The sequence below is a fragment of the Pogona vitticeps genome, chromosome 2 (assembly GCF_051106095.1).
Source record: "Pogona vitticeps strain Pit_001003342236 chromosome 2, PviZW2.1, whole genome shotgun sequence".
Taxonomy (NCBI): Eukaryota; Metazoa; Chordata; class Lepidosauria; order Squamata; family Agamidae; genus Pogona; species Pogona vitticeps.
In genome coordinates this window covers 22,748,258-22,773,913 of record NC_135784.1, presented here as the reverse complement: position 1 = coordinate 22,773,913, position 25,656 = coordinate 22,748,258, and the positions used below count along the sequence as shown (strand labels likewise).

Below are 25,656 nucleotides of genomic sequence, written 5' to 3'. Positions count from 1 at the left end.
CCTAGTTTTGTCACATTCATCAGTGTCCCATCACAGAGACCGACAGATATTTAGAACATGGAAACACGACGTTTTGGAGAATGTTTTTGGACTACGCCAGGCAGCGGGCTGAAGGAGATGATGGTGGTGGTTTCTTGTTTTGTTGTTGTTGTTTTGTTGTTGTTGTTTGCCTTTGTGCCCTGCTGCCTTGATCTGGAATGGTTGCGCCGCCGTGGATTTGATGGTTGACTTAATTTCTTGGCTGGTTTTTCTTTTATAAAGTTTATTGTCGCTTTTTGCTTTACTGGCTCGATTTATTTACTCTGTGAGCCACTCAGAATAGGGCATTGCGCTAATGGGGTGGAGTGTAAATTAATGATAACAAATAATTTCTGGTTGGTTTGGCTCTAGAAAAAAAAAAGTTTCCAAATTGTAAGATTGACTGCATGGACAGTCAGACTGACAGACAGAAACTGTTCCAGCCAAACATTACTTTTTGCAAATGCTTCATTCTACACATGCTTCCGTTTCCCACCCTCTCCTACCCACAACTGTTCCTGTGCATGGAGTCATATACAAAAGAACATAAGAAGAGCCCTGCAGGATCAGGCCAAGGGTCCATCTACTCCAGCTTCCTGTATCTTACAGTGGCACCACGAGATGACTCTGGAAGCACATAAAACCTGTCTCCTGATCCCCCTCCCCTGCATCTGGCCTTTGGAGGTACCTTCCTTGTAAGCCTGGAGATTATACATCCCCATCATCATGGCTTGTAACCTGCAATGGACTTTTCCTCCAGGAATCTGTCCAATCCCCTTTTAAAGGCATCTTGGCCAGATGCCATCACCACATCCTGTGGCAAGGAGTTCCACAGACTAACAACCTGCTGCTGGGTAAAGAAATCTTTTCTGTGGTCTGTTTTCACTCTCCCAGCACTCCATTGGAGTGGATGTCACCTGGGAAGGAGGGAGGGATCTGTAGTAGATAGATACGGACATTTTAGGAGAAATAAGAGGCCCACACTGCAGCATGGAGACCTTCTATGTCTCAGCCAGCCATGACTTCTTGTTAGATACTTCATTCTGCGCACACACATATTTTTTTCCATTCCATGCCTGCATGTAGGAGGACCACTTGTCTGTGTTAAGGACCCAAAGTTGGAAAACTGGGCTCTCTGGTGGGCAAGGAGAAACCACTTCGCCACTTAGAAAAACCTGAAAAAGGGCCCCCATAATTCAAAATTGGACTTGGTGGCACGTGAGGAAGATTATATTATTGGTGTGTGTGTGTGGGGGGGGGTGGGTGGGTGGGTGGGTGGGTGAATTGTGTACATTCTTTTCCCTAGCAGATCATGGTTGCTGTTCTGCCCTGGGGCACTTGCCGCCTCAGCAGTTTGTTGGGTGGTTAATCTTTTTATTACTTCCCCACGAGAAGAGGGAGAAAGGGGAGCCTTATGTGGTGTCGTCGTCATGCTGACAGGAATGTAGGAAACGGCTTTATGCTGAGTTAGAGCATTTGCCTACACAGGTCGGCTTTGTCCCTTTCAATTGGCAGTGGCTCTCCAAGGACTCAGACAGAAAGGAATATATATATACTGTATATATTATATATTATATTATATTATATTATATTATATTATATTATATTATATTATATTATATTATATTATATTATTTATTTATTTATTTATTTATTTATTTTATATCGCGCCTATCTGGTCGGGTCAGGACCACTCTAGACGGCTAACAACATAAATAATACTATATATATATATATATATAATACTATATATAAATAAGTTACCTTTGTATCCTGCTTTTACTCCACTAGGAGTTACTATCTGGATTGTGCCATGCGTGGTTTTTGTTTCTGTGCTCTGCAGAAGAAAACTAACGAATGTATGTATTATTCATAAATACATAGTGTAACAGCTGCCTCATAGCCCCAGCCAAGCCTTGGAGACTAGATAGGGCGTCAGCAGCTCAGCATAGGCGACGCACAGCTTCCTGTCACCCATTAAGGGAAATATGTCTTGAGCTCCAGGCTGCATATTTGGTTTTTCTTTGGCCCACTTCGTTCTTATTCTTAACTTACTTAGTGTCTGGGTCCAGATCACCCTGTGCGTTTCATGGCTTACTGGAGATTTGAACCTGCGTCTCCCAAGTCCCAGCCAAATGTTTCTAAGCCACTACATTGCACTGGCTCTCCAGACCTTTACGTAACATTTGCTTTCTGACATACTGAACAAAAAAAAGTCTGGAGGGGCCAGGCAATGAAGTGGGAAACTTACTTTATTTATTTATTTATTTATTTATTTATTTATTTATTTATTTATTTATTTATTTATTTATTTATTTATTTATTTATTTCCCGCCCATCTAAGCACGACTCCATAAGGTCAATTTACCCAGTTTAGATACATATTGTATCTCAGGACCCTCTTATCCATGGAATCAGTATCTGCTGATTCGGTTATCCATGGTCTGAAAAATTTAAAAATATTAAAAGAAAAATCCGAGAAATATATATTTCTAAAGGTGGTGTTACCAGAATTAGTCACTAGAGGGAGCCAGAGACAATGCTATGTATAGCATTTGCGCTAGGGAACTATATTTCCATTATCAGAAGTGGCCACTAGAGAGAGCTAGAGACCATGCTATGTATAGCATTTGCTATAATCAGTGTTTTTCAGCATCCACGAGAGCCTTGGAATTTATTCCCCGTGGATACAGGGACCCTACTGTAATGTTGACCAAGCCAAACCTTGGTGCCAAGCTGGTAGGGCCAACCATCATAATGGGTGACACACATGGTAAAATGACCTGCTAAGGGAAGTGTTCAACCCTGAGTGCTCACTGGAAGGACAGATCCTGAAACTGAGGCTCCAATTCTTTGGCCATCTCATGAGAAGAGAAGACTCCCTGGAAAAGCCCCTGATGTTGGGAAAGTGTGAGGGCAAGAGGAGAAGGGGACGACAGGGGACGAGATGGTTGGTCAGTGTCATCAAAGCGACCAACATGAATTTGACCCAGCTCTGGGAGGCAGTGGAAGACAGGAGGGCCTGGCGTGCTCTGGTCCATGGGGTCACGAAGAGTCGGACACGACTAAATGACTAAACAACAACAAGGAAGTGTGGGAAGATTTCAAGCTTATGTGATCTGGTGCTCGGAAAGTTATAAAAATTGCTTTAAAAACTAATTAGTGCTTCTGAGCACAGGCGGATGGACTTGTGCCTTGTGCCCTCCCCGGTAGCCATCTTGTCCCTTTCTGGGACTCATGCTGCCCCTTCTGTGGCTGCTACGGCTGGGTTTGCTACGGGGCCCACAAAATTAGGCAGTGTGGCAACCAACGCTGCTATAGCAGCTTCAATAAATTGATAAAAACCATTTCCCCTTTCAAATGAGCCATCTGTGCTTCCCATATGCTTTGTTTTAAGGTGGATATGCTTGTGGGTCGTTGTTGCATTTTGGTGGCAAATTCATCAGGTGTGGTGATGGGCTTTGCCATGGATAGAATTGGCCCCTTTGATTTGTGCAGGTCCTGTATCCCTCTTCGCGGGGAAAGCTGTATTCCCACCGACCCAATTTTTGTAACAGCTGCTGAGATGGCAACTAATACAAAATCTTGAAGAATGCTATACAGGTTCAAAGTGCTTTCTCACTGCTTTTATGGGATCATAAAAGGGAGAGAATCAATAAAAGCAATGGCTACGAGCTTTGCTTTAAGCACAACCATAAAGAATGGGGATGCGGATGTAAAAATATACCATGTGGTGTAGCTTTCTCTTTTTTTATGGGGCCAGGATATTACTCTTAGCTCCTCACTGCATCCCAAACCTTGGTCTTTGCTCGGATAAAACTTGTGTCCCCCACCAACCCGACCCCCTACTCTTGGGGAAGGAGCTTGAAGTTGTAAAGAGAATCGGGCATCCGTTTTAAATCCGACCTTGCATTTCACAACCTGGGAAGCAGGGTAGAAATATAATCGCCGTAGATGTTTGTACACCTTGGTGGAGGGAAGCTGGATTTACTACTGCAGGAGAGGCCGACATAGCAAATTCGGAGCTCTCTGAAGAATTACGGCGTTGACGCATCCTGTGCAAAGAAGTGGAAAAGAACCGGGTCTCAGAGCACCAGCTTCAAGGCCTGGCATCTTCAGTAGGGAAGATTAAGTAGAAGGAGTTGATTCCTCAGCATGATGGAGAGATTACCGTCTGTCAGAGCAGACAAGACAGCCTGGGTGGACAAAAAAAGTCTAACTCTGATGTTGCAAAAGTGTTGGACTGCAGATGGTTCCAAACAGTGCAGTTTAGAAATCGTTGGGCGGAAGCCGATTCCTTGCACACCATTCAGTGTAAGCCCATTGGCTCAAATTTTAGTGATGATTTGCCACAATGAAGAAGTCAGCGTTGGCATTTGATGTTGGGCCAGTGGTTATGAGACTCTGCACTCCACAACTGATGCCCACGCCAACTTCCTAACAACAGGCAGTTTGCCGCTGAAATTTACACTGACAGACCTATGCTGATGTACATTGGGACTGCCATAGCCACAGGATCAGTATCCGTACTGTAGTTTCACTTATCCACTGCCTGGAAATATTAAGTTAGAAGCACCACAATACAGGGAGCAGCAGAAGGCAATATAAAATGGGGTGATAGCCTGGAAATAAACACATATACAATACAAATTGGTTTACAAAAATAAAATCGTGAGGCACATGAAAATGATTGGAGGTGGTCCTCAAAAACAATTGCATTTCTGGGAGAACGATTGTCCTTAAAAAGGAGGTGCACAGGCTGTGTATCTGGCTTGGTAGTTCGGTGATAGCCTTTGTAGCCTTGGGCAAGCTGCACAGTCCCAGAACACCTGCAGAAGATGGGAATGGTAAAAAAACACTTCTGAATATTGTGTACTTAGAAAACCCTGGAAAGGCATTGGCTACAACCTGAGGTTGACGTGGCAGAATGCATCTATTGTTACTGCTTGTGCACATGGAAAGAAGCAATGATTTTGGTGGGGGTGTGGCAAGGTGTTAGGCCTTAGGAATGGACCTCAACAGATGGGAAACCTTGACCTCTGAGTGTTCAGCCTGGAGGCAGGCGGTGCATCACGGCCTCTCCCAAATTGAAGAGACCCTTGTCCAGCAGGCCGAGGCAAAGAGGAAGTCCTGAAAGCAGCAAAATCAGGGAGCTGGACAGGGGACAGATTGTATTTGTCCTCAGTGTGGAAGAGATGGTCACTCTCGAATTGGCCTTCTCAGCCACACTAGACGCTGTTCCATGTCCTCTATTCAGGGCACGTTACCATAGTCTCTCGAGACTGACGGGTTGACTGTGGCCAGCAGTGAATTCTGGGGGATCCAGCATGGCCCACTGACTCTCCAGAACTGCCCACCCCTGGCTGAGAGCAACAGTAAAACAGCAAAGTGGTAAGCTTGGTGTTTTGTTTTGTTTTTGTTTTCAACAGAGGAGGTTTTGGGACTTGAAGAGGTACACATAAGAGTCAGGAAATGTTATTTATCTCATTTAAGCTTTTGTGCCTCACTTTTCTTCTAAAACAAACCAGACTTGTGAGCGTGAAGAAAGGGTGACAAATGATTGTTCATACAATAATACTCCCGTAATAATACTAATACTAGCCGGAAGGGACCCTATGGATCATTGCGTGCAGCCCCAGTTATATGATTGTATTTTTACTGTGAGGGAAGGGAGGGGTGTTTGCAGTATTTAAGTACTTATTGCGGGGGGGGGGGAGTGATGGCCAAAATCCTCTTGAAGTTTACTGGGATTTACAGTTGTGCAATTCTGGGTTTTGTGAGGTTTCTGTCATGAGATGGAGTGCATGACTGGATGTATAGCTGAGTGCACAATTGGGGAACGACGGAGCGCCTGAAAAATAACCCATATTCCTTGCTTGAGTGGTGCCCTTCTGTGCTCCATGATCCCAACAGGATTTTGGTAAACACGTTTTGACTTTGCTTTTAATTCAACGGTGTTTTGATATGGCTGCTTCAGTACCTGGAAACAAAATGCGCAGCGGGAACTCGTGCCATGCTGTCAAGGAGAATCATGCTTCCTGGAGCATCATTCTCCTTAAAAACAAGTTGTGTGATACCTGTGCACCTTGTGTATGTGTTAAAAATGTGGTCTACACAACATGTATTTTTTTTTTAATAGTGGCATCTTGAGTATGGGGTTATTAATGCTGATTTGTACAAAGTTTGTGGGATGAAGTGTTTTCTCGGTCTTTCCTTCTGCTGCTTCCGTTCCTTTGTATTGGCCAAAATCTTATTGGCAGTTTTTGTTGTGTAAATCTTGGCAGCAAATGGCTGCTCATGAATGAAACGCCAGTCATGTTCCTTGGAGCACCTTAATGCCCAAAGGAGTGGACCAGCTCATGAATGTTACTTGGCAAAACATGTTGTGGGCTGAGGTAAGCCTAAGGTGCCACGTGGTTTTTGGGGGTCTGTGAGTGGATTTTTAGGATATATACTAACACAGACTTGAGGATTTAATGCTTCATTGCCAGATGCATTAAGTATTATTATTATTTATGACACTCTTTTGCTGTTTTTCTTTCTCCCTGTGCAAGTGTGTAAAATCTGCTAGATTAATCTGCCATTGTGGATGATGGGAGTTGTAGTGCCACAAATCTAAAGGTGCTCGTGTTAGAAAGCGCTGATTTAGTGACTCTGAAAAAAAAACGAGTCCTAGATTTAATTGTTTATTACTATTACTACCGCTGTTGAGTACCCAGACACAAAATGTGCAACCGCTGTGGTGTAGCACAACCAGTTAATGACCCACCAGAAAAATGGGGAAAACTAAGACACATGGTGCATACTGGAGATGGGGCATCAGAATGGAAAATGTATAACCACATGAGCATACACAGAAATCCCACAGAAGCTGTAAAACCATTCAAGGGAGTTCCTGTCAATCTAAAAGGGAGGAGAAGAAAAAAACGGTACTTTGGAAATACCATTTTTAGTAACCAGTTTGATGGAGTAGTGAAAATAAAAGATAGACATTTGTTAATAGTGAATGAAAGCAGTGTTGGAAATTAATCATCTCTGTATATTCTCTATTTATAGCACATTTGTTTGTTTATTCACTTTGTTCCAATGAGCGATCACTGGGAAATCAGTTTAAAAACAATCACACACCATTGTAACCCACTGAGTTATGAAATAGCCAAAAGCAGAGTTGGAAAAGTTCCCTTCTTTGGACTACAGCTCCCCAGAATTCCCCAGCTATCTGGCTGCCCCCCCAAGACGTTTCCTCAGTTGTGTGCAGAAGGCCTCTCTTTTGTGTTTGCCTCAACTCAGAGTAACAAGTTTACCACTAGTAACAATACTGTTGTTGTTATGTGTTGTCGAGGCCCCTCAACTGAAGGTGACCCGCATGAAGGAGCGGCCTCCAAAATGGTGAGGCCATTTTGGAGGCTGCTCCTTCATGCGGGTCACCTTCAGTTGTGAGGGGACTCGACAACACATAACAACAACAACCCTGTTCAGCTCTCCTGAATTCAAGCTTGTGGGTTTCTTTAGGGAGTCGGTCCATCTCACATATGGCATTCCTCTTTCCCTGCTGCCTTCCACTTTTTCCAGCATGAATCCTGACTTCTCACATTTGCCCGAAGTAAGGCAAGCCTCAGCTCCAACATTTTTTGCTCCCAAAGGAAGTTGAGACCCCACTTGTTCTTCTGGAGGAAGTAACGACACTAGGGTCCCCGCTTTCTTCGTTGCCGGCCCTCTTCCAGCTAGAGACGCCTGGGAAACACGGGTTAATCGAGCAAAGCTTCAGCTTCCTAGACAGGCGTGGTGGGAATTGTGGAAGAGCAGAGGGCGGGAGAGCGTGTGTGTCTCTGTTTGTGTGAATGCGAGGGGGAAGAAAGCCGTTCCCTTCCCGTCCCGCCTCCGGTTTTGACATGAGAAACGGCCTCTTGCTTCTCGCTTTCCCAACCCGGGAGCGCACGGAGGGCTGCGGCAAACACAAAGGCGGCCGGGCGATGGTGAGTGAGTGCCAGCCGGCAAGCGAGCGGGGAAATGAGGGGGAAAGGAAGGAGCCCGATTCCAGGTACGAAGGATGCGCGGGGTCGTTGCTGGAGGCCGGGAACCGAAGGAGGTCCTGGCGCAAAGTTATGGGGCGCCAAGAGGAGATCCAAGGAGAGGCGAAGTCCACGGCGCGCCCTTGCGCACCCGTGCGCCCCCCCCCCGGCACCCCCAGGGCGCACGGCGTTTGGCGGGCGCGATGATGAGGATGATGATCGAGATGATTCTTTCGTGCTAAGCTTTACTACGTGATAGCGACGGTAACGCTCCTTTCCACGGAGTTAAAAGGAAAAAAAAATGCAGCTTTCCAACCTTTGGGGGCCTCGATCGAGGGGAATCAGGAGGCGGCCTCCCTCGCCCACCCCCTTCCCAAGGGTGTCCTATGGAGAGAGGGGCCCTGCCCTGGATCGGGGATCGGGGGAAGATCGTGCCGGACCGCCTCCCCCGCCCCGTCCCTCCGAAGCTGCACTCTGGCCGGTGACGAGCCGAAATGGCGGACCCGCTTCCCTGAAAGAAAAAAAAAGGAAAACAAAAACGGTCGCTCTCCCTCGGCCTCCCACCCGTCGGAGCAGCCGAAGGAGAAGCTGTGTATCTGGGGCGCCTTTTCTTTTGGGTAGGCGGAGAGAAGGGCCGATATGGCAAAGGCTGCCCCTCCCTCCCCTCCTCGCAAAAGGGGCTGATGTGAAGAGATGTCAACTTTGGGGGGAAAAATGGGGGTTTGGCCCTCTCCCAACCTGGGGAGGATTGCCACAGAACTGCCCCTGTCCCTGCACAGAACTTGTGCGTGGCTTTGGGCATCTTCCGACAGTGTACATGCTTTTCACAAGGAGCGGAGAGGGGAAATAATACGTTAGAGCAGGGATCAGGGAACTTTTTTTTACCTTCCCCCCCTCAAAAAATTTTTACATACGCCAACATTACCCCCTTGATTTGAAAAAAATTAAATAACACATTATTTGAATTCAAAATCTTATTGAATCTATTCAAAATTAGTTGTTGTGGGTTTTTCGGGCTCTTTGGCCGTGTTCTGAAGGTTGTTCTTCCTAACGTTTCGCCAGTCTCTGTGGCCATGGGCATCTTCAGAGGACAGGAGTGCTCACAGAGTGCTGTCCTCTGAAGATGCCCATGGCTACAGAGACTGGCGAAACGTTAGGAAGAACAACCTTCAGAACACGGCCAAAGAGCCAGAAAAACCCACAACAACCATTAGATCCCGGCTGTGAAAGCCTTCGCGAATACATGGATCAAATACCTTTTTTTTCTTGTACCCAGATGGAGGGACCAGAACCAGCAGATTCAAATTGCAAAAATTGAGGTTTAAATGATTCACTTGGGAAGTGATTCCTGATGGGGTATGAGGAGGCGGTGCAGGCCAGGAATAAATAAAACAAAACATTATTCAAAACGCATGCTAATCTTTTGGGTAATGTGGGTTTCCTGCATCAGCAAGATGGATATGATGAGATGTCCTCTGAGTTGCAGAAACCACTTGTAAGAGTATGCCTGGAGCTGTTTTTGGAGTCCTTGGCCTTCAAATCCATTGAAGAATCATGACGGGGCCTTCTTAGTGGTGGCCTGCAGGAGGATAGTGAAAATCTTCCTCTTTTGCCATCTTTTGATGGATGGTAAAAACTTCTTCATTCAGGGAGTTTAATTGGCAACTGGAAGTCTCACAAAGATTTTTGTGTCTTGTGTCACTTGTATTTTTGTTGCTTTTAATTTTCTAAAAAAAAATTGTGATATTTACATAGCCTTTCAAATTTTCCTGTTTTAGCTGTGGTGAGTCGTCTTGTGTTCCCCTGTGGTGAGAAAAGGGGCATATAAATAATTTTAACCAGTCAGTCAATCAATCAATCTGTTATAGTAATGTTTTTACCTAACATTTAAAAAATGTTTTACTCTTTTAAAGTATTTGAGTAATTTATTGTTTTTAAGCTTGTATTGTGTTTTTAATGATGAAAGCGGCGGTGGCTCTTTCTTAAGGAGAAAGATAAGCTTTTTATATATTCATTTAAAACATTATTCATTTAAAAATATTTTAAATGAATAATGTTTTAAATGAATAATTTAAAAAAGAATGTGCCTGTCTGTGGCCTGCCAAGGACCCCTAAGGCCAACTGAGAGAAACATATGTATTGGGATATGTGTGTGTGTTTCTATATGTGGCCGTTTGTCCAATGTCTACATCTGTCTACCTGTTCAGACAGCAGTGGTGGTATTTGCATTGGGAATCTTGGGGTAATCGTTCCTCACACCCCAAAAATGAAACCGGAAATACTCATCCTGTTTTTGTTCCAGACCCTCCTTTTTCTGAAGGTAGCTGGTTGGAAACAGGATGTTGGACTGATTCAATAGGTTTGTCCCTTACATGCTTTTACACTATTTTTGCAGTTAACTTTTGCTGCTTACAGATGCTATTAAGATCCTTACTTTAAAACAATACTTTCAAGTCACACCTTTATTAAAAGGTGGCCTGTGCATTCAGTGAAAAGAATATATACAGTGGTGCCTCGCTTAGCGAGTGCACCGTATAGCGATGTTTCCGCATAGCGATCCCTTTTTCGGGATCGCTATAAGGAAACATACCCAATCTTCGCAATGGGGAAAACCCGCATTGCGAAGATTGGGTATTGCGGCGGCCATTTTGGAGCCGCCGAACAGCTGTTCGGTGGCTCCAAAATGGCCGCCGGAAGCCCGGAAATGTCTGCCGGCAGCCATTTTCACGCCCTGCCCTCGCTTAGCGAGGGCGCGAAAATGGCTGCCGGCAAGGGGAATCCTCGCTGAACGGGTAAGTAAGCAAGGTATTGGAACGCATTAAACTAAGTTTAATGCGTTTCAATACGTTTTCCCTACCCATTTAGCGACGATTCCGCATAGCGAGGGTTAATCCGGAACGGATTAACCTCGCTATGCGGGGCACCACTGTACTGTATTTTTCCGTGTATAAGACTATACTTTTGACTAAAATCTTTAGACTAAAAATCGAAGTAAGCTGAGGAGAGAACAAAAACAAGTGGAAGGGAAAGCAGGGATCAAAGCGATCCTGCAGCACTTTGATCCCTTTCCCCCTACACTTGCTAAGCCCTGCTTAGATTTCTTAATTTTGGATTAGAAAAGTGGGGGTGTATTATACACGGAAAAAATACGGTAAACAGTCCCTGGTTGTACTGTATACAGTATATATACTGTATATTGAAAGGGACCGAAGTGATTTATTTGTTGTTTGTTTTATTTATTAGCTCCACCACAGGTTCCTTAGCTGTGGATTGCTGCTTTGGGAAGGAGTTGGACTCAATAGGGTTCCTTCCAGCTCAACACTGCTGTATGGTTCTGTGTAGGTCTTTCTTTCATCCAGTGAGCCCAAGACTGTATTAATCCCCATTTCATCATCACAACAGCAGCTCTGCGCAGTTGGTCAGGCTGAGAGTGACTTGCCCTCATGATCACTTAGTCACTTCAATGAGGACTAGCAGCTCAATCCCTTTAGTTTTAGTCTCATGCTCTGACTACTACCCTTCATTATCTCCATTTAGGAGGTGCTCCGTTTCCTTTTGGGGGGGCAGGGCACGTCTCTTCTGCCTTTTCACAAAACCCGACTTTCCGTTCCTAATTCAGGAGCCGGATCCAGAAACCAAAATGGAGGAACAGGAGCCCGCCGGACCCGAAGCGCACAAGCGTTTGGAGGAAGGAGAGCGAGACCTCCACGTCATCCAAATTGGAGCCTCCGGGGAGCTGTTGGAAGGCTCTGTGGCCCCCCAGCAGTTTAAACGGGAGCCGGAAGACCAGTGCTGGGAGACCCAGTTGCAGGACTTTCTGAAGACCATGCAGCCCAGCCGATCAGCATGGAGGCGCTCGCCGCCCCCTCCCTACACGGCAGGCGAAGACACCAAGTATTTCCAGAGCTCCTTCAAGGGTGGAGAGGAAGGCGGTCGGTGGCCTAAGGTGCAGTGCGCCCAGAGCACGTCAGCCGTCGGCAGAGACGACAGCAAAGGCTACGAGAGCGGCCGGGATTCACCTGTGAAAGTCAAGGAGGAAGTCCTGGACGAGGATCCGGCCAACGCGGAGATGCGGAGGCAGCGGTTTCGCCTCTTCTGCTACGAGGAGGCCGAAGGACCCCGAGAGGCTTGCAACAAGCTCTGGGAACTCTGCCACCAGTGGCTGCAGCCGGAGACCCACACCAAAGAGCAGATCCTGGAATTCTTGATCCTGGAGCAGTTCCTGACCGTCCTGCCCCCGGAGATGCAGAGCTGGGTCCGGGAGCACAGCCCCGAGACCTGCACTCGGGCCGTTGCCCTGGCGGAACGTTTCCTTCAGGATTCTGAGGAGCCCGAACAGAAGGTGAAGGTTCCGGCTTTGCAGGGGTGGGTGGGAATAACATGTTACAAATCAGGTTCCTTGGTAGTTGATTCCATTTGCTTTTTTCATCCCAAGGGTACGTGGCTGCATGAATTAGGTGTGTTACGTGGCACAGGCCAGCAGATCTTAAGCGTTCTTGGGTATTGTTTTTGAAAGATGATGTTCTAGTTGTTGTTGTTTTTTTTACAGGGAACCAGTCAACGTTTCTAGAGTGGTCGAAATGACCAGATAGGTGGGGTATAAATTGAATGAATGAATGAATGAATGAATGAATGAATGAATGAATGAATGAATGGATAAATAAATAAATAAATAAATAAATAAATAAATAAATAAATAAATAAATAAATAAATAAATAAATAAATATTCTTTTAAATATCTAAGGACAATGGCAACACATTATTTATTTATTTATTTATTTATTTTAAGGGTAGGTTCGATTTAAATTTATTTAAAAGGTTTTTTTTAAAAATGGACTTCTGACAATTTATATCAAAAATTTGATTTGCTAAAATTTAAATTGTGTTTTAAATTGTCATTTAAATCAATTTGATTTTTTTTTTTTTTTTTTAAAAAGACACATTGATTTTTATCCACCTGGTTTATTTTCTCCCCAGTGTTTTCTGTCGTCCTTACACCAATCCATTGTTTCTGCCTGATTCATTTATGACGTGGCGGCTGCTACTTTGGATCCATAGGTTGACTGAACATGTAATGTTTGTGATTCCCTAACCAATTAGCTCCCCAATAATGGGTCCCTTTCTTTCTTTTTGAAATATAGATGCCAGGATCTCTTAATTCCCCCAAGTCAGACCATTCTCCACCTGTTGTCTTGAAGATGCAGCTCCCGCTAGAGGACAAGCAGGAGGATGACTGGGAAGCTACCTTGTCTGGTAAGCGTATTTATTCTCTTGAATTACCAGAAGCTCTGTCCCGGCATCCTCCTCAATATGGACCAGTCCCTTTGAGAAACCTCATTAGCTTGTTGTCAGGATAAACAAGTTAGAAACTCTGTGAGTTGCCTTGAACCCATTGGAGGAAGTATTTATTGCATTTCGATTCTGCCTTTCTTTGAAGGAGCTCATGATAGTTTTATGCAGTTGCCCTCTCTCTCTCCACCCCCCAGTTCCCATTTTAGCCCCATGACAACCCGATAAGGTAGGTTAAACTGAGAGTGAGCTTCATACATAGCTGACTTGGAATGACATATAAATGTAATAAGTAATAGGATTCCCACCAGCATCATGTAAAGCAGTGGTTTTCAACCTTGGGTCTGGCCAGATGTTCTTGGACTACAACTCCCAGAAATCCTGGCCAACACAGCTAGCAGTGAAGGCTTCTGGGAGTTTTGAACCAGGACCAATTTGGGAACCCAAATTGGGAACCACTGCTCTAAGGTAAAGACGGATCTTGCTCAGCCTCTTAGCAGTAGCGGCCTGGCTTTGCTGTTGGTTGCTGTGCAGCAAGGAGTAGAGCTCTCATGAATGGCGTATATCGTTGCAGGCCTGTTTGCCAATGGTCAGTAGTCATGGTGACTAGAATGAATCTTTTAAGTTAGTGGGGGCCAAACAAAGACAAAATTTACCTCCCCTGTTCTGCCAGTTGATGTTCCAAGAGGTACAGTGGTGCCTCGCTTAACGACGATAATCCGTTCCAGGAAAATCGCCGTTAAGCGAAAACATTGTAAAGGGAAAATAAAAACCCCATTGAAACGCTTTGAAACCCGTTCAGTGCGTTCCAGTGGGGTAAAAACTCACTGTCCAGCGAAGATCCTCCATACGGCGGCCACTTTCGCTGTCTGTATAGCGAGGAATCTGTCCCTAAACACGGCGAGGAGCTGTTTTAATTACCCGGCGGCAATTTTGAAACCGCCAATCAGCTGTTCTAAAAACATGGTTTTGCGAAGAATCGGTTCCTGAAGCAGGGAACTGATCATCGCAAAGTGAAATTCCCCCATTTAGACCATCGTTTTGCGATCACAATTGTGATCACAAAAAGATCGTCGTAAAACGGATTTGTCATAGTGCGGGGGCAGTCGTTAGGCGAGGCACCACTGTATTAAATGGGCCACTCTAGGAAACAGGGTGTGGTTCCATCTAGGCCTGTAGTCTAATTTGATAGGGCTCTTCATACATCCTTATGGAGTGTTTGTTGGTTTGTTTGCACAGGCAATGAACAAGTGCAAGATGAGGAGGAGGAGGAGGAAGAGTCTTTCCAAGCCGAACCAGTGGGCGTTGGTGGTATTTCGCTGGAAAGAGCCAAAGGGAAATGTTTCCAGGACCCGGAAATGGATGAAATGCCTGACAGCCAACAGGGACCAGAAGGTCACCAGGAGAATCGTCCAGCAAAAGGGGCAAAACTTTGTCAGGAAGGCGACAGAGGTTCCTTTCAGGAGGGAACCCACAGGCACAATGACTCAGGGGAAAGCTCCTGTCACAGTTTTAGCCATCAGGAAGTGCAGCCGATTGAGAAACCCCACAAATGCTCCTTGTGTGAGGCAAGCTTCTACGAGAGAACCCACTTGGTTATACACGAGAGGATCCACACGGGTGAGAAGCCGTACAAATGCTCTGTGTGCGAAACTTGGTTCTCGCACCCCTCGGAACTGATGAGGCACGAGGAAACCCACATGCCTGAGAAACCCCACAAATGTGGGGTCTGTGGGAAAAGCTTCAATCAGAAAGCCTCCCTTATCACGCACGAGAGAACCCACACAGGAGAGAAACCGTACGAATGCTCCGAGTGTGGGAAGAGCTTCAGTACCAGTTCCCAGCTTATCACACATAAAAGAGTCCACACGGGTGAAAAACCGTACAGTTGTTCATACTGTGGCAAGAACTTCAATCAGAAAGCCTCCCTGATTACACACAAGAGAACCCATACGGGGGAGAAACCGTACGAGTGCACGCTCTGTGGGAAAAGCTTCAGCGCTTGCTCCCAGATTATCAATCACATAAGGGTCCACACGGGAGAGAAGCCCTACGAATGTTTAGAGTGCGGGAAGCGCTTCGGTAGTAGCTCCCACCTCACGGATCATAAGCGAACCCACACGGGCGAGAAGCCGTACAAGTGCTCCGACTGTGGGAAGAACTTCAGCCGAAGTTCCAACCTTACAGCGCATAGCCGTATCCACACAGGAGAGAAGCCATATATATGCTCAGGTTGCGGCAAGAGCTTCAGGCAGAAAGCGTCGCTCATTACACACAAGAGAACCCACACGGGCGAGAAACCCTTTGAATGCTCCGAGTGTGGGAAGAGCTTCATTTCGAGCTCCCGGCTCGTCAGCCATAAACGGGTGCACACGGGGGAGAAGCCCTACGAGTGCTTAGAGTGTGGGAAATGCTTCATTTCCAGCTCTCACCTTCTAAGTCATAAAAGAGTCCACACAGGAGAGGAGCCATATAAGTGCTCGTAGAGTTGGCGAGGTCACTGTCACAAGGCTGCCCCTGTCCAGTCTTGTTGGCACCTACTCCTGGGCCGGGCGTCCTGTATTCTAGGGATGGCTTCGCTCCTATAATCTTGAGGGCCATTTTATTTTCTAGATGTCATATGACAGCGCAGAACCTATCTAAGTGTTCAAACAAACAAGCAAATGACCATTTTTTTCCAGAGGGCCAGGTAAGTTTCCTCAGAGGGCCAGATCAGTCCCTCTGCTACCTATCTTGGGCCATCTGCATTGTTAAGCTGGTTGATGTATGCCCTCAGCATGGTAGCCACCCCCAACATGGCGCCCTCATCCTGTGGGACCCAGGCCTTGATTTCCTGGTGGTCTCTTCGCTCGCCTTCCCCGAAGGCAGGGAGGGGCATTCCAGCAAAGCGCATGAGGTGCATACTACACTGCCCGACCAAGTGAACTGCGTAGTGGGAGGAGCGCACGTTAGGCTGATAGGACCAGTGGTCTGACATGACGCAAAGCAGTTTGGGGGTTCGTGCATGGGATTCCAAGCTGGGGATTGTGGGCTGCAGTCCTAAAATGCAAGCTTTCCTATATAAATAGCAGGTAGAATCATAGAATCAAGGAGTCGGAAGGCCTGTAAAGCCATTGAGTCCAGCCCCTTGCTCAGTGCAGGAATCCAAATAAAAATTGAAAGTCACTCTTATCAGCTGAGAAAGATCTGACCAGTCACCACCCATGGGCCTTGAGCGTGTTGCAGAGGATTCTGGGAAATGTTCTAAGACACACACATTCACACAACATTGCATGGGAGCGCCTGGCTGGGTTTTTCTGGTGTCTCTAGCTTTCCTCATCTCCTTCCACTGTGACCAAATTGTGTGCCTTTGAAACCATTCCTGCGACCGGCCATTTCAGTCATGTTGAGAGTTTGTCCACTGTTGGTTTTCTTTCCCATGGAGGAGCCCGTAAGGGATGGCAGGGCTTCCGTGGGCACTGTTTTTATAATTGCTCACTCCCCTGAAAAGCTAGTAGGCTGTAGACCCAGAGGAGCAGAAAATGACGTAGATCAGCTCTTTGGGGATGTGAGCAGGACAGTGTAGCTGTAACCCCTCTGCCCGTGGCAGTGTAAGCTCAAAACTGGTCAAGGATCCCTCGCTCCTAGTTCAGGAGAAATTAATCCAGTTCCATCAGGGTCAACCCCAGCCCATGAGGATGGTCCTGATCTGGTGGCTGTCTCAGCTGAATAAGCTCACCTCTGCTTTTCCCTTTTGTTTTTCTGCTTGAAGAGTATGATTTCTTTTTCATTTATTTTATTGTAATGCTTCCTATGATTCTGAAGCTGTCCTCACCTAGAGAGTGGCCTCATGGTGGTTCAGCCAAAGCTGGGCTGGACAGCACGAGGCTCTCCAGATGCTTTTGGACTACCTGGACCATCATTTCCTCACTACTAGCTAGGCTAGTGAGTAGAGATGAGCACAAACCAGTTTATCCCAGTTTGTAAAGGTGGCAGCACAGGTGCTGCTGCCCACTTCCCCTGTCTCCTTAGCTGATTAGCAACTCACCAGGCCCAGCTTGCTTGTTTCTCCCACCCCCTCAGCTGATCTCCCAATCAGAAGCCAGAGCACAGACTTCTCTGACCTGCCCTTTTCTCTGAGTGGGAGATCAGCCAAGAGGGCGGGGCAGAGAAGCCTGAGCTGTTGCCGGGACTGGTAGATCAGTTGAGGTGCAGGAAGCCTAGCACGCTGGGCCTGGCGAGTGGCCAATCGAGCCGGAGGAGGCAGGTGAGGGGAGCGGCAGCACCCGTGCTGCCATCTTGATGAATTGGGATGAAATGTTTTGTGCCCATCTGTACTGGTGAGAATTATAGTTCTGACAACATCTGGAGTGCCACAATTGGCCTGTTTCTCGGCTGAAGATATGGCTGGACAAGGCAATATATCCCCCATGGCTATTTTAAAATTATTGCCTGGTGCCCTCATTTGTAGATGACAACGAACCGCTGCTGAGAATTAGCAGGAATTTTGCCACAGAAAATGGGGTGAAATGAAACCATTCTGAAGAAGAAAAAGATTCTCCCCCTGCCACTGTCTCGTGCCGTTGAGTCTTTTTACAGCTGGATTTCAGTTTGTAGGGTTGTGGCCCCCAGGAAATCCATTATCTCTTGTCGAGGCTGATGGTCCCCTGGTAAAGCCCAAGAGCTGAGTACAGTGGTACCTCGCAAGACGACAATCCCGCTAAATGACAAATCCACATAACAATGACTTGCGATCGCTATAGTGATTCGCAAAATAGTCATTCAAATGGGGGATTTTCGCTGGATGTCATTTAGGTCCGTGCTTCATGAACCGTTTGTTCGCAAGATGACGATTTTTTCCGATGATCGTCGGCTTCACAAAATGGCTCTCCTGTGTTTTCCGGACCCATGCTTCACAGGGTAGCCATTTTTACAGCTGATCGGGACTTGCAAAATGGCTTCTTTATGGGTGATCTTTGCTGGACGACGAGGTATTTTCCCCATTGGAACGCATTAAACTGGGTTTCAATGCATTCCAGTGGGGAAAGGGTTTTCGCATGACAACGATTTCGCTAAACAGCGATTTCAATGGGACAGATTATTGTCGTCATGCGGGGCACCACTATATATTATTTTAAAATAAGGAACTCCCAAATAATTTCCTTGACCTCTGCTGCCACCAACTTGTAAATCAGCTAGGTAGGAATGTTCCATCCTGTCAAGTCGCTTCCAGCTAATTGCAGTCCTTACAGGATTTCTGAAGTGTGTCAGATATTCAGCAGATTAGCATAGAACAGAATCACAGAATTATGCATTGAGAAGGCGCCCATAAGGCCATTGAGCCCAACCTCCCTGCTCAATGCAGGAATCTAAATCAAAATACTATAGATCTGACAAGTAGTTCTCCAAAACACTCTTGAATGCCTCCAACATTGGAGTGCTCACCACCTCCTGACGTAACTGGCTCTACTCTATTTTCCATTGGTACCCTCTGGTGAATTCCCATGGTTGAGTTACGATTTGAACCCAGATCTCCAGAAGCCTAATCTTTACACACACGCCATCAGATAACGCTGGCACTGAAATAAGACTGTTAACATCTTATCAGGCCACAGGTTGAAGCCGTAGGATACAACATGATAAATCAGCTAGCTTGGCCTGCCTCATTCTTCTTTACCAGCTGTTTTCTTCTCTAGCAGCTGTACAGTGAAATTAAGATATTTTCCAGTGACATGGTGGAAATTTCAGCCAAGGGAACATGGTAATTGTAGCAGTAGCCATGTGCTGTCAAGGCAATGTTCACCCCAATGAATGAACAATCTCTATAATGTCCTGTCCCCGACTGGCCTGCTCAGCTCTTGTAGACTCAAGCCTGTGGCTTCCTTTAGGAAATCAGCCCATCTTGTATTTGATCTTCCTCTTTCCCTGCTGCCTGCGACCTTTCCCAGTGTTATTGTCTTTTCCAGAGAATCTTCCTCATGATGTGCCCAAAGTTGGGACACCCTCAATTCCAATTTTTTTCCCCCTCCAGAGATAATTTAGGCTTGATTTGCTCTAGGACCCAATGAAATTGTAGAACGAAGAAGAAACTAGATTTCCACTGCTTTGTTACAGGCCCTCCAGTTACTTCAGGCATATGGTGACCCTATAAGTCAGTGACCTCCAGAAGGCCCTGTAATAAATAGCTCCGCCCAGGTCTTGCAAAATGAAGGCCACGTGTTTGACTTGAGTCAGTCCATTTCACATTCTGTCTTCTACTGCCTTCCACTTTTTCTAGCAGCATTGTCATTTCTAGTGGGGCTTGTCTTTCCAGGATAGAGAAGGTGACAGCTTTATAGAACAACAATTCTGAGTTTTAAGGGGAGTGGTGGTATGGAAGCAGTGACCATTAAACTGGTTCTAAATACGTTTATTTCTTCCTATTCTTGGGAGTAAGTCCTGTTGAATTCAGTGGAACCTATTTCTGGGTCAACATGCAGAACAGTATCCTGTTGTAAGTTGCAGCGCGGGTATGCTCAAATGTGAATTGACCCCTAAATATGAAGGTTCCGTTTTTCACTACTTAAACGTCCAAAACTTCTAGAGAACAAAACACCAAGAAACAATGCTCCGAGCAACTTCTTTTGGAGACGGATATAGGATGTGAACATAATAGATGGCAAGTCATTTTCTCTCCTTTGGTAACCAGAACAAGAGGTTACTGGGTGACATTTGTTGGCACTACATTTCGGATAATTTTTTTACCTCACTCTTGCTCAGGTGCCCTCCTTATGTTCACATGCATTGCATAATCTTAAATTGGTTTAGATGACTTGGTTACCATCTCAGATACAGTAATTTTGTTTGAACAGTTTCATGGAGAGGTAGGACTGCTGATGGAGCCTCCAGTCAGGATAGCACTGTATCCAAAAAAGACCAGTTGTTGAGGGCTTAGTGGAAAGGGGAGGCTATGTAATTGAAGTGCGGGTGAACTAGGAATTATGTACCATAAAGGAAATGGGCTGGGTAAATGGAATAAGGTAGTTTGTCCCAAAATGCCACCCAGTAAAGACATTGAGGGTGCTGCCGGAGAAGTAGAAATGCAGGGTGCTTCTGTAGGAAAGTGGGGGGCCAATCTTGTTTCCCCAAAAATAAAAAAACCCACATTAGGGCTTGTTTTCAGGGGATTTATTTTTCATGGACAACAATCTACATAGTGACGTTAATCCGTGCAGCAAAAATCTCTGCTAAGTGATTTTGTTGGTATGCAATTTAAAAAAGCCCATAGAAACGCATTAAAACCTGTTTAATGCGTTCCTATGGGCAAAAAACTGACCTTAAAGCGAAGATCCTCCATACAGCGGCCATTTTTGTTGCCTCTAAAGCGAGGAATCCGTGCGAAAACACAGAGGGCGGCCATTTTTTAACCCGGCGGCCATTTTGGACCCGCCGATCAGCTGTTAAAAAAATAATCGCTTTGCGATGATCGGTAAGCGAAACAGGGAACTGATCATTGCAAAGCGAAAAAACCACATAGGAAACCGCAATGCGATCGCAAAAAGTTCGTCGCTATGCGGTTTCGTTGCTAAACGGAGTGCCCATTAAGTGAGGCACCACTGTACAGTCATGTCATCTTCTGGTTGCTGCACATTGGTGGAGGGCAGGGTTTCATTCAACTAGGGCTTATTTTTGAGGTAGGGCTTATATCCCGAGCATCCTGAAAAATCACACTAGGGCTTATTTTCAGGTTATGTCTTATTTTGGGGGAAACGGTATTAACAAGGCCTGCTCCAAGATCAAGAGGCAAAATGGTGGCGGTATGTGCTTCTGGGCTTGCTTAGAAAAGATGTTGAGCGATGCTTCCACTCACTGACCATTTTTATTTTTCAAAGTGCTACAGTGTGGAGCTAGATGGAGGATTGCAGGAAAGTGAAATGGCAGCTGGACCCAATCCAAGCACTACTCAGAGGGAGGCTAAGCTTAGGGATGTGCCATTGAAGAGTTTGTTTTTTTTTGGACTCCCAACTTGCAGAATGCATGAAGGATTTCTAGCCCATAGGCCCAGGCCTACAGACCACCTATGTTTCACTCGCCTGGACCAAAGTCTACCTCTGAGGCTGCACGGCCTAGCTTCAGCCTTGCCTCTCGTTATGAATGTCTGAAAAAAAGCTGCTGTGTTGCTTCCTGGGTGTTGTAGTTCTTTTGAAGGGACCCTCCATGGAGCCTAAAGCTCAGCCAGACTACAGCTCCCATTAAGCACCACGACAGCTTCCTTTTTGTGTACATTTACAGGGGAAATAAGGTAAACCTTGAAGAACCTGCTGGGAGATGGGCAAGGAGTGAGAAGAACAGAAACCGCCAACAGTCAGCAAATGCCTGTTGCTGTAAGTAACACACTCCGGACAACCGGTTCAGGCAACGCCGGGCGGGACAATATGATAGGAGATGTCCCAGCCATGCCCCAAGAGGGAAGGACGGATGTGTCTTGTGTCCTCCACCCCTTAAATTGGCTTGCCTTCAGTCTTGGAAGTCAAAACACAAGTCTGGTTGTGGGGGGTTCTTTATATGGGGTAGTCGTGCCCCCTTGTCTGGTCTTTCGGCTGCTGACCCTGCTGGGCTGCAGGATATTCAGAAGGCCAAAGAAGAGCGGTCGCCTCCCATTCGTTTTTCTCGCTCGGGATAAACACAAATCCGCTTCCCTGTCTCTTTTCTTGTAGGTCAGATCAGAAAAATGCTGTGGGACTCAGTAGATGAGGGGGAAGATAGCTAATTATGCCAGCACACCAGTAACAGCCCTGCTCTTGGGTAAAGCTTGGTGACCCTTCAGAGGACAGGCGTATGTGTGGAGAGTACAGAATGCAGTCCGGGTGCTGGCAATGAAAGCTGTGTCTGCCTCACTGTGAGCTCGCTCGCTTGGGGAGCTCTGCTGAATGTTGCCTCATCACTGTCCTTGAGGGAAAATTCACCCACCATTTAGTATCTGTTGGAACAATGTGGGTGGGTGTGCTTTTGATTCAGGCAGCAAAACGTCTTGAGCCATTCCTGCCTTGTAAAAGCAATCCGCCATTATAGGCCCCGCAGCCTGCCTTTAGTCCAAATACATAGAGGACCCACTTCTTAAATACGTCCCCTTGCTATATTCATATAGTGATTGTAGCGTTATTCAGATTGCTTGTAGCTGGGTTATGGGTCTCTTCCCCTCCCTTTTTTTGGACTATAACTCCCAGAGGTCCCCTTAGGGAATGTGGCCACCGGCCATGCTTCCAGGGGGGGATTGTGGGAGGTCTCCCTCAGCTTATGCAAACTCCTGATTTTTAGGCCTGGTCCACCCACTGAGAAGCCAATTATGAAACCAATCGGAATACTCTCCCCCAGCTTTATGTATAAATGGTGCAGAAACACAAAATAAAGTTATACACAGGCTGCTTCGTTGCATTCAGTTTTTAGTCCTTCACTTCCTGGATGAGGTAATACTTGAACCCACGTCTGGCTAGTATGTAAGAGAGCCAGTTCCTGGGAAGGCTGTGGGGACTCCCCTTCTTCCAGGAGTTTGAAATATTTGCTCTGACTTGTCCTTACAAGAAGGAAATGTCCAGCACTTGGCAAGAAGAGGAGAAAATGGCCATCTTGGAAGCCATCCTGGCTTCCAGGTAGAAACGAGCCAATTTCGCTTCTGAAATTATCTTCAGCCACCTTCCTCCAGCCTTTCCGCAGCGCCTCCTCACATATACTTAACTCCACTTTTCACGCTTTTTCGTAGCCCTCAATGTATGCATGTCCGCTGTCCACATGGAAAGGCACAGAGAGAGGGGCACTGCTTCCTTCCCATGAATGTTTGTGAATCTAGTTGTAAATGCATTTTTAAAAAATATCTTTTAATTTATGCATATGTGTTAACTTGTAGATTTTACATTAAATTCTTTTATCTTTTCTGCATTGATTTTTCATACCTTGGGATGTCCCATTGGTTGGCTGGCAACTACTGAGAATTGCTGGGTGTGGGAGGGGGTTCTAGGAGTTTTAATTGGAAACCCCTGATTTGGAATACTTACAAAAATGTGTAGGTCCTAACTTTGAACATCACCACCATCCTGGCATTAAAGAGCTCTTCTGCTCTGGAAGTTGATGGACTGCAACTCCCAACATCCTCTGCTCAGCTCTGTAGTGCCCAGGATTGATGAGAGCTGCAGGCTAGCAATATCTGGAGCGGTGTGGTGTGACGATCACCGTTTGTACAGTATTAAGGAGCCTCTTGGAGCAGTGGTTAAACTGCAGTACTGCAGCCAAAACTCTGCTCACAACCTGGGTTCAGTCCCAAGTGGCCAGCTCAAGGTTCGCTCAGCCATCCATCCTTCTGAGGCTGGTAAACTGAGTACCCAGCTTGCTGGTGGGAGGTGGGATGTGAAGCCTGCACAATTAAACTCTAAACCACTCAGAGAGTGCTTTAAACGCTATGGGACTATATATAAGCAGCACAATTTGCTTGGCATTTTGTATTACATGGGGAAGAGGAAGCTGTTGGTGGACAGATTAAATGCAGTCAAGGACGCACCTCCAATGGTCATCATCTCTTCCATGTGGGAGAAGCTCATGCTCATTTTAGCCACCTAGAGCAGTGGTTCCCAACCTTGGGTCCAACTGCATGTTCTTGGACTACAACTCCCAGAAATCCTGCGCAGCACAGCTAGTGATGAAGTCTTCTGGGAGTTTTAGTCCAAGAACATCAGGGGGCCCACAGTTGGGAACCACTGATGTAGTCACCCCTCAAATTGACCAACTTAGCTCTGGGCCAGAGTAAAAATAAATGGGGCCCTCATCCCTTGTTTCCCTCATCCTCCAATCAATGGAAAAGGCATTGCAGCCCCAAAAGCTTTCAGAAGCAAAGTTTGGTTGCTCTTCCCACCAAAGCTTCTCAGCAAAACTCAGCCTTGAAAAATGGTGTCCGAAGACTGCCAACAATTGAAAACTGCTATCTCAGATCTTGCCAAATACGAAGGCAGCTTCCTCAAACCAAAGCAAGGCTGGTCCAAATTAAAAGCAGTTCTCCAGAGCTCGCCAAAAATTAATACTGTTTCCACATGTCTTGCCAAAAATTACTATAGGGTCCAGAGACCCTGTTTATGCTACCCATTTTGACACAGCCTTACCAGATGTGCTTGTGTTCTCTCTCTCCCCCCCTCTCACACACACAAACGTAGGCATCCAACCACACATCTCTCATTCCCACACTCCTATACATATACTGCATCACCCCCTCACACAGACATACAATCACATAACCCCATCTACCACATCCACTCCATCATACACAATCACACTGATCCACCTCATTCACTCAATCACACACACCAGTATTCAGCCTCCCCTCCTCTCTCTTCCTGTTTCTCACCAGCAGGCACAGAAACATAGATCTTATTTCCTGGTTGATCACCTATGGGAAAATTCTCTCTAGCCCGATCCGGATGCCTGCTCAAGCTGGACCTTTTTTCGTCCAGTTGTATGGCTGCTACATTTAGGAGCCTGGCTGGAGTGATTTGCTGAGAGATGGAAGGATCAAGTTAAAAGATTGTTCCCAGTGCAATCAAGCACATGTCTGATCACGCCCATACCATGTTAAAGTAAGTTGCAACTGAAAGTAAGTCTGTTCGAAAATATATAGAGTAGTGGTGGCGAACCTTTTTGGGCTCATATGCCCAAACTGGGGAAAAAAATACCAGTGGGTGGCGTGCCATGGCTGTGGCGGAACTGGAAGTGGTGGTAGAAGGGGCAAATCCCAGCATGAAGGTGCCTTGAGATCCCACTCCAGATCTGCCAGCACCAGCTGCTCTGGATCCGCCTGCCGAACTGCTAGCACCGCAGCTGCCTTCTCAGGTTTGGCTGTGCGAGGGAGTGGTGGTGGTAGCGATCTGGCAACTTGTGGCTTGCATGTCAGCTGCGTGTACCACCTGTGGCATGTGTGGGTTTGCCATCGCTGATATAGAGGGTCTGTTACCCGAATCCACACTGATTCAGTGGACCTCCTCTAGTGTGGTTTAGTACGCTAAGCAAAGGATTTCAGCCACTGACACATAAACATGCACCTTCCACCCCGTTTACTCAGCCCTGCGCATACACCAGATCTCACTGTATTCACTCCCCTACTCACACACTCCAGCATCATTCGGGTGTATAAATTTGTTCCTTTCGTTCTCTTACTAAATCTGTGGTTTTCTCCCTTTCTCACACACACTAAATTCGCTGGCGTTCTCTATGAAACAAAAACTCGCACACTTGCACACACATTTCATGCTGTTTATTGATTGTTTATTGTTTTGTCTTTATTATTTTATCTCTTTATTGTTTACTGTTTGTTATATATTGTGTTAGCCTTAATTTGTT

At 46.1% G+C, this 25,656-nt stretch overlaps 1 protein-coding gene across 5 annotated transcripts in view; it reads left to right on the top strand.

Moving 5' to 3' along the window:
• Nucleotides 1-23,214, top strand: part of LOC110090346 (uncharacterized) — a 37,852-nt gene extending 14,638 nt beyond the window's left edge. For 2 of the 5 annotated variants that reach the window (XM_072988551.2, XM_020814006.3), the window contains exons 2-4: nt 11,650-12,372; nt 13,173-13,284; nt 14,560-23,214. In XM_072988551.2, the coding sequence (XP_072844652.2) occupies nt 11,671-12,372; nt 13,173-13,284; nt 14,560-15,806 (2,061 nt within the window). In that variant the 5' untranslated portion in view covers nt 11,650-11,670 and the 3' untranslated portion in view covers nt 15,807-23,214. Of the gene's footprint in view, nt 1-7,692; nt 7,995-11,649; nt 12,373-13,172; nt 13,285-14,559 lie in introns of those variants that run through there. The other 3 variants (XR_013542659.1, XR_012083151.2, XM_072988549.2) reach the window with 3 other exon arrangements.
• The last annotated feature ends 2,442 nt before the right edge of the window (nt 23,215-25,656 follow it).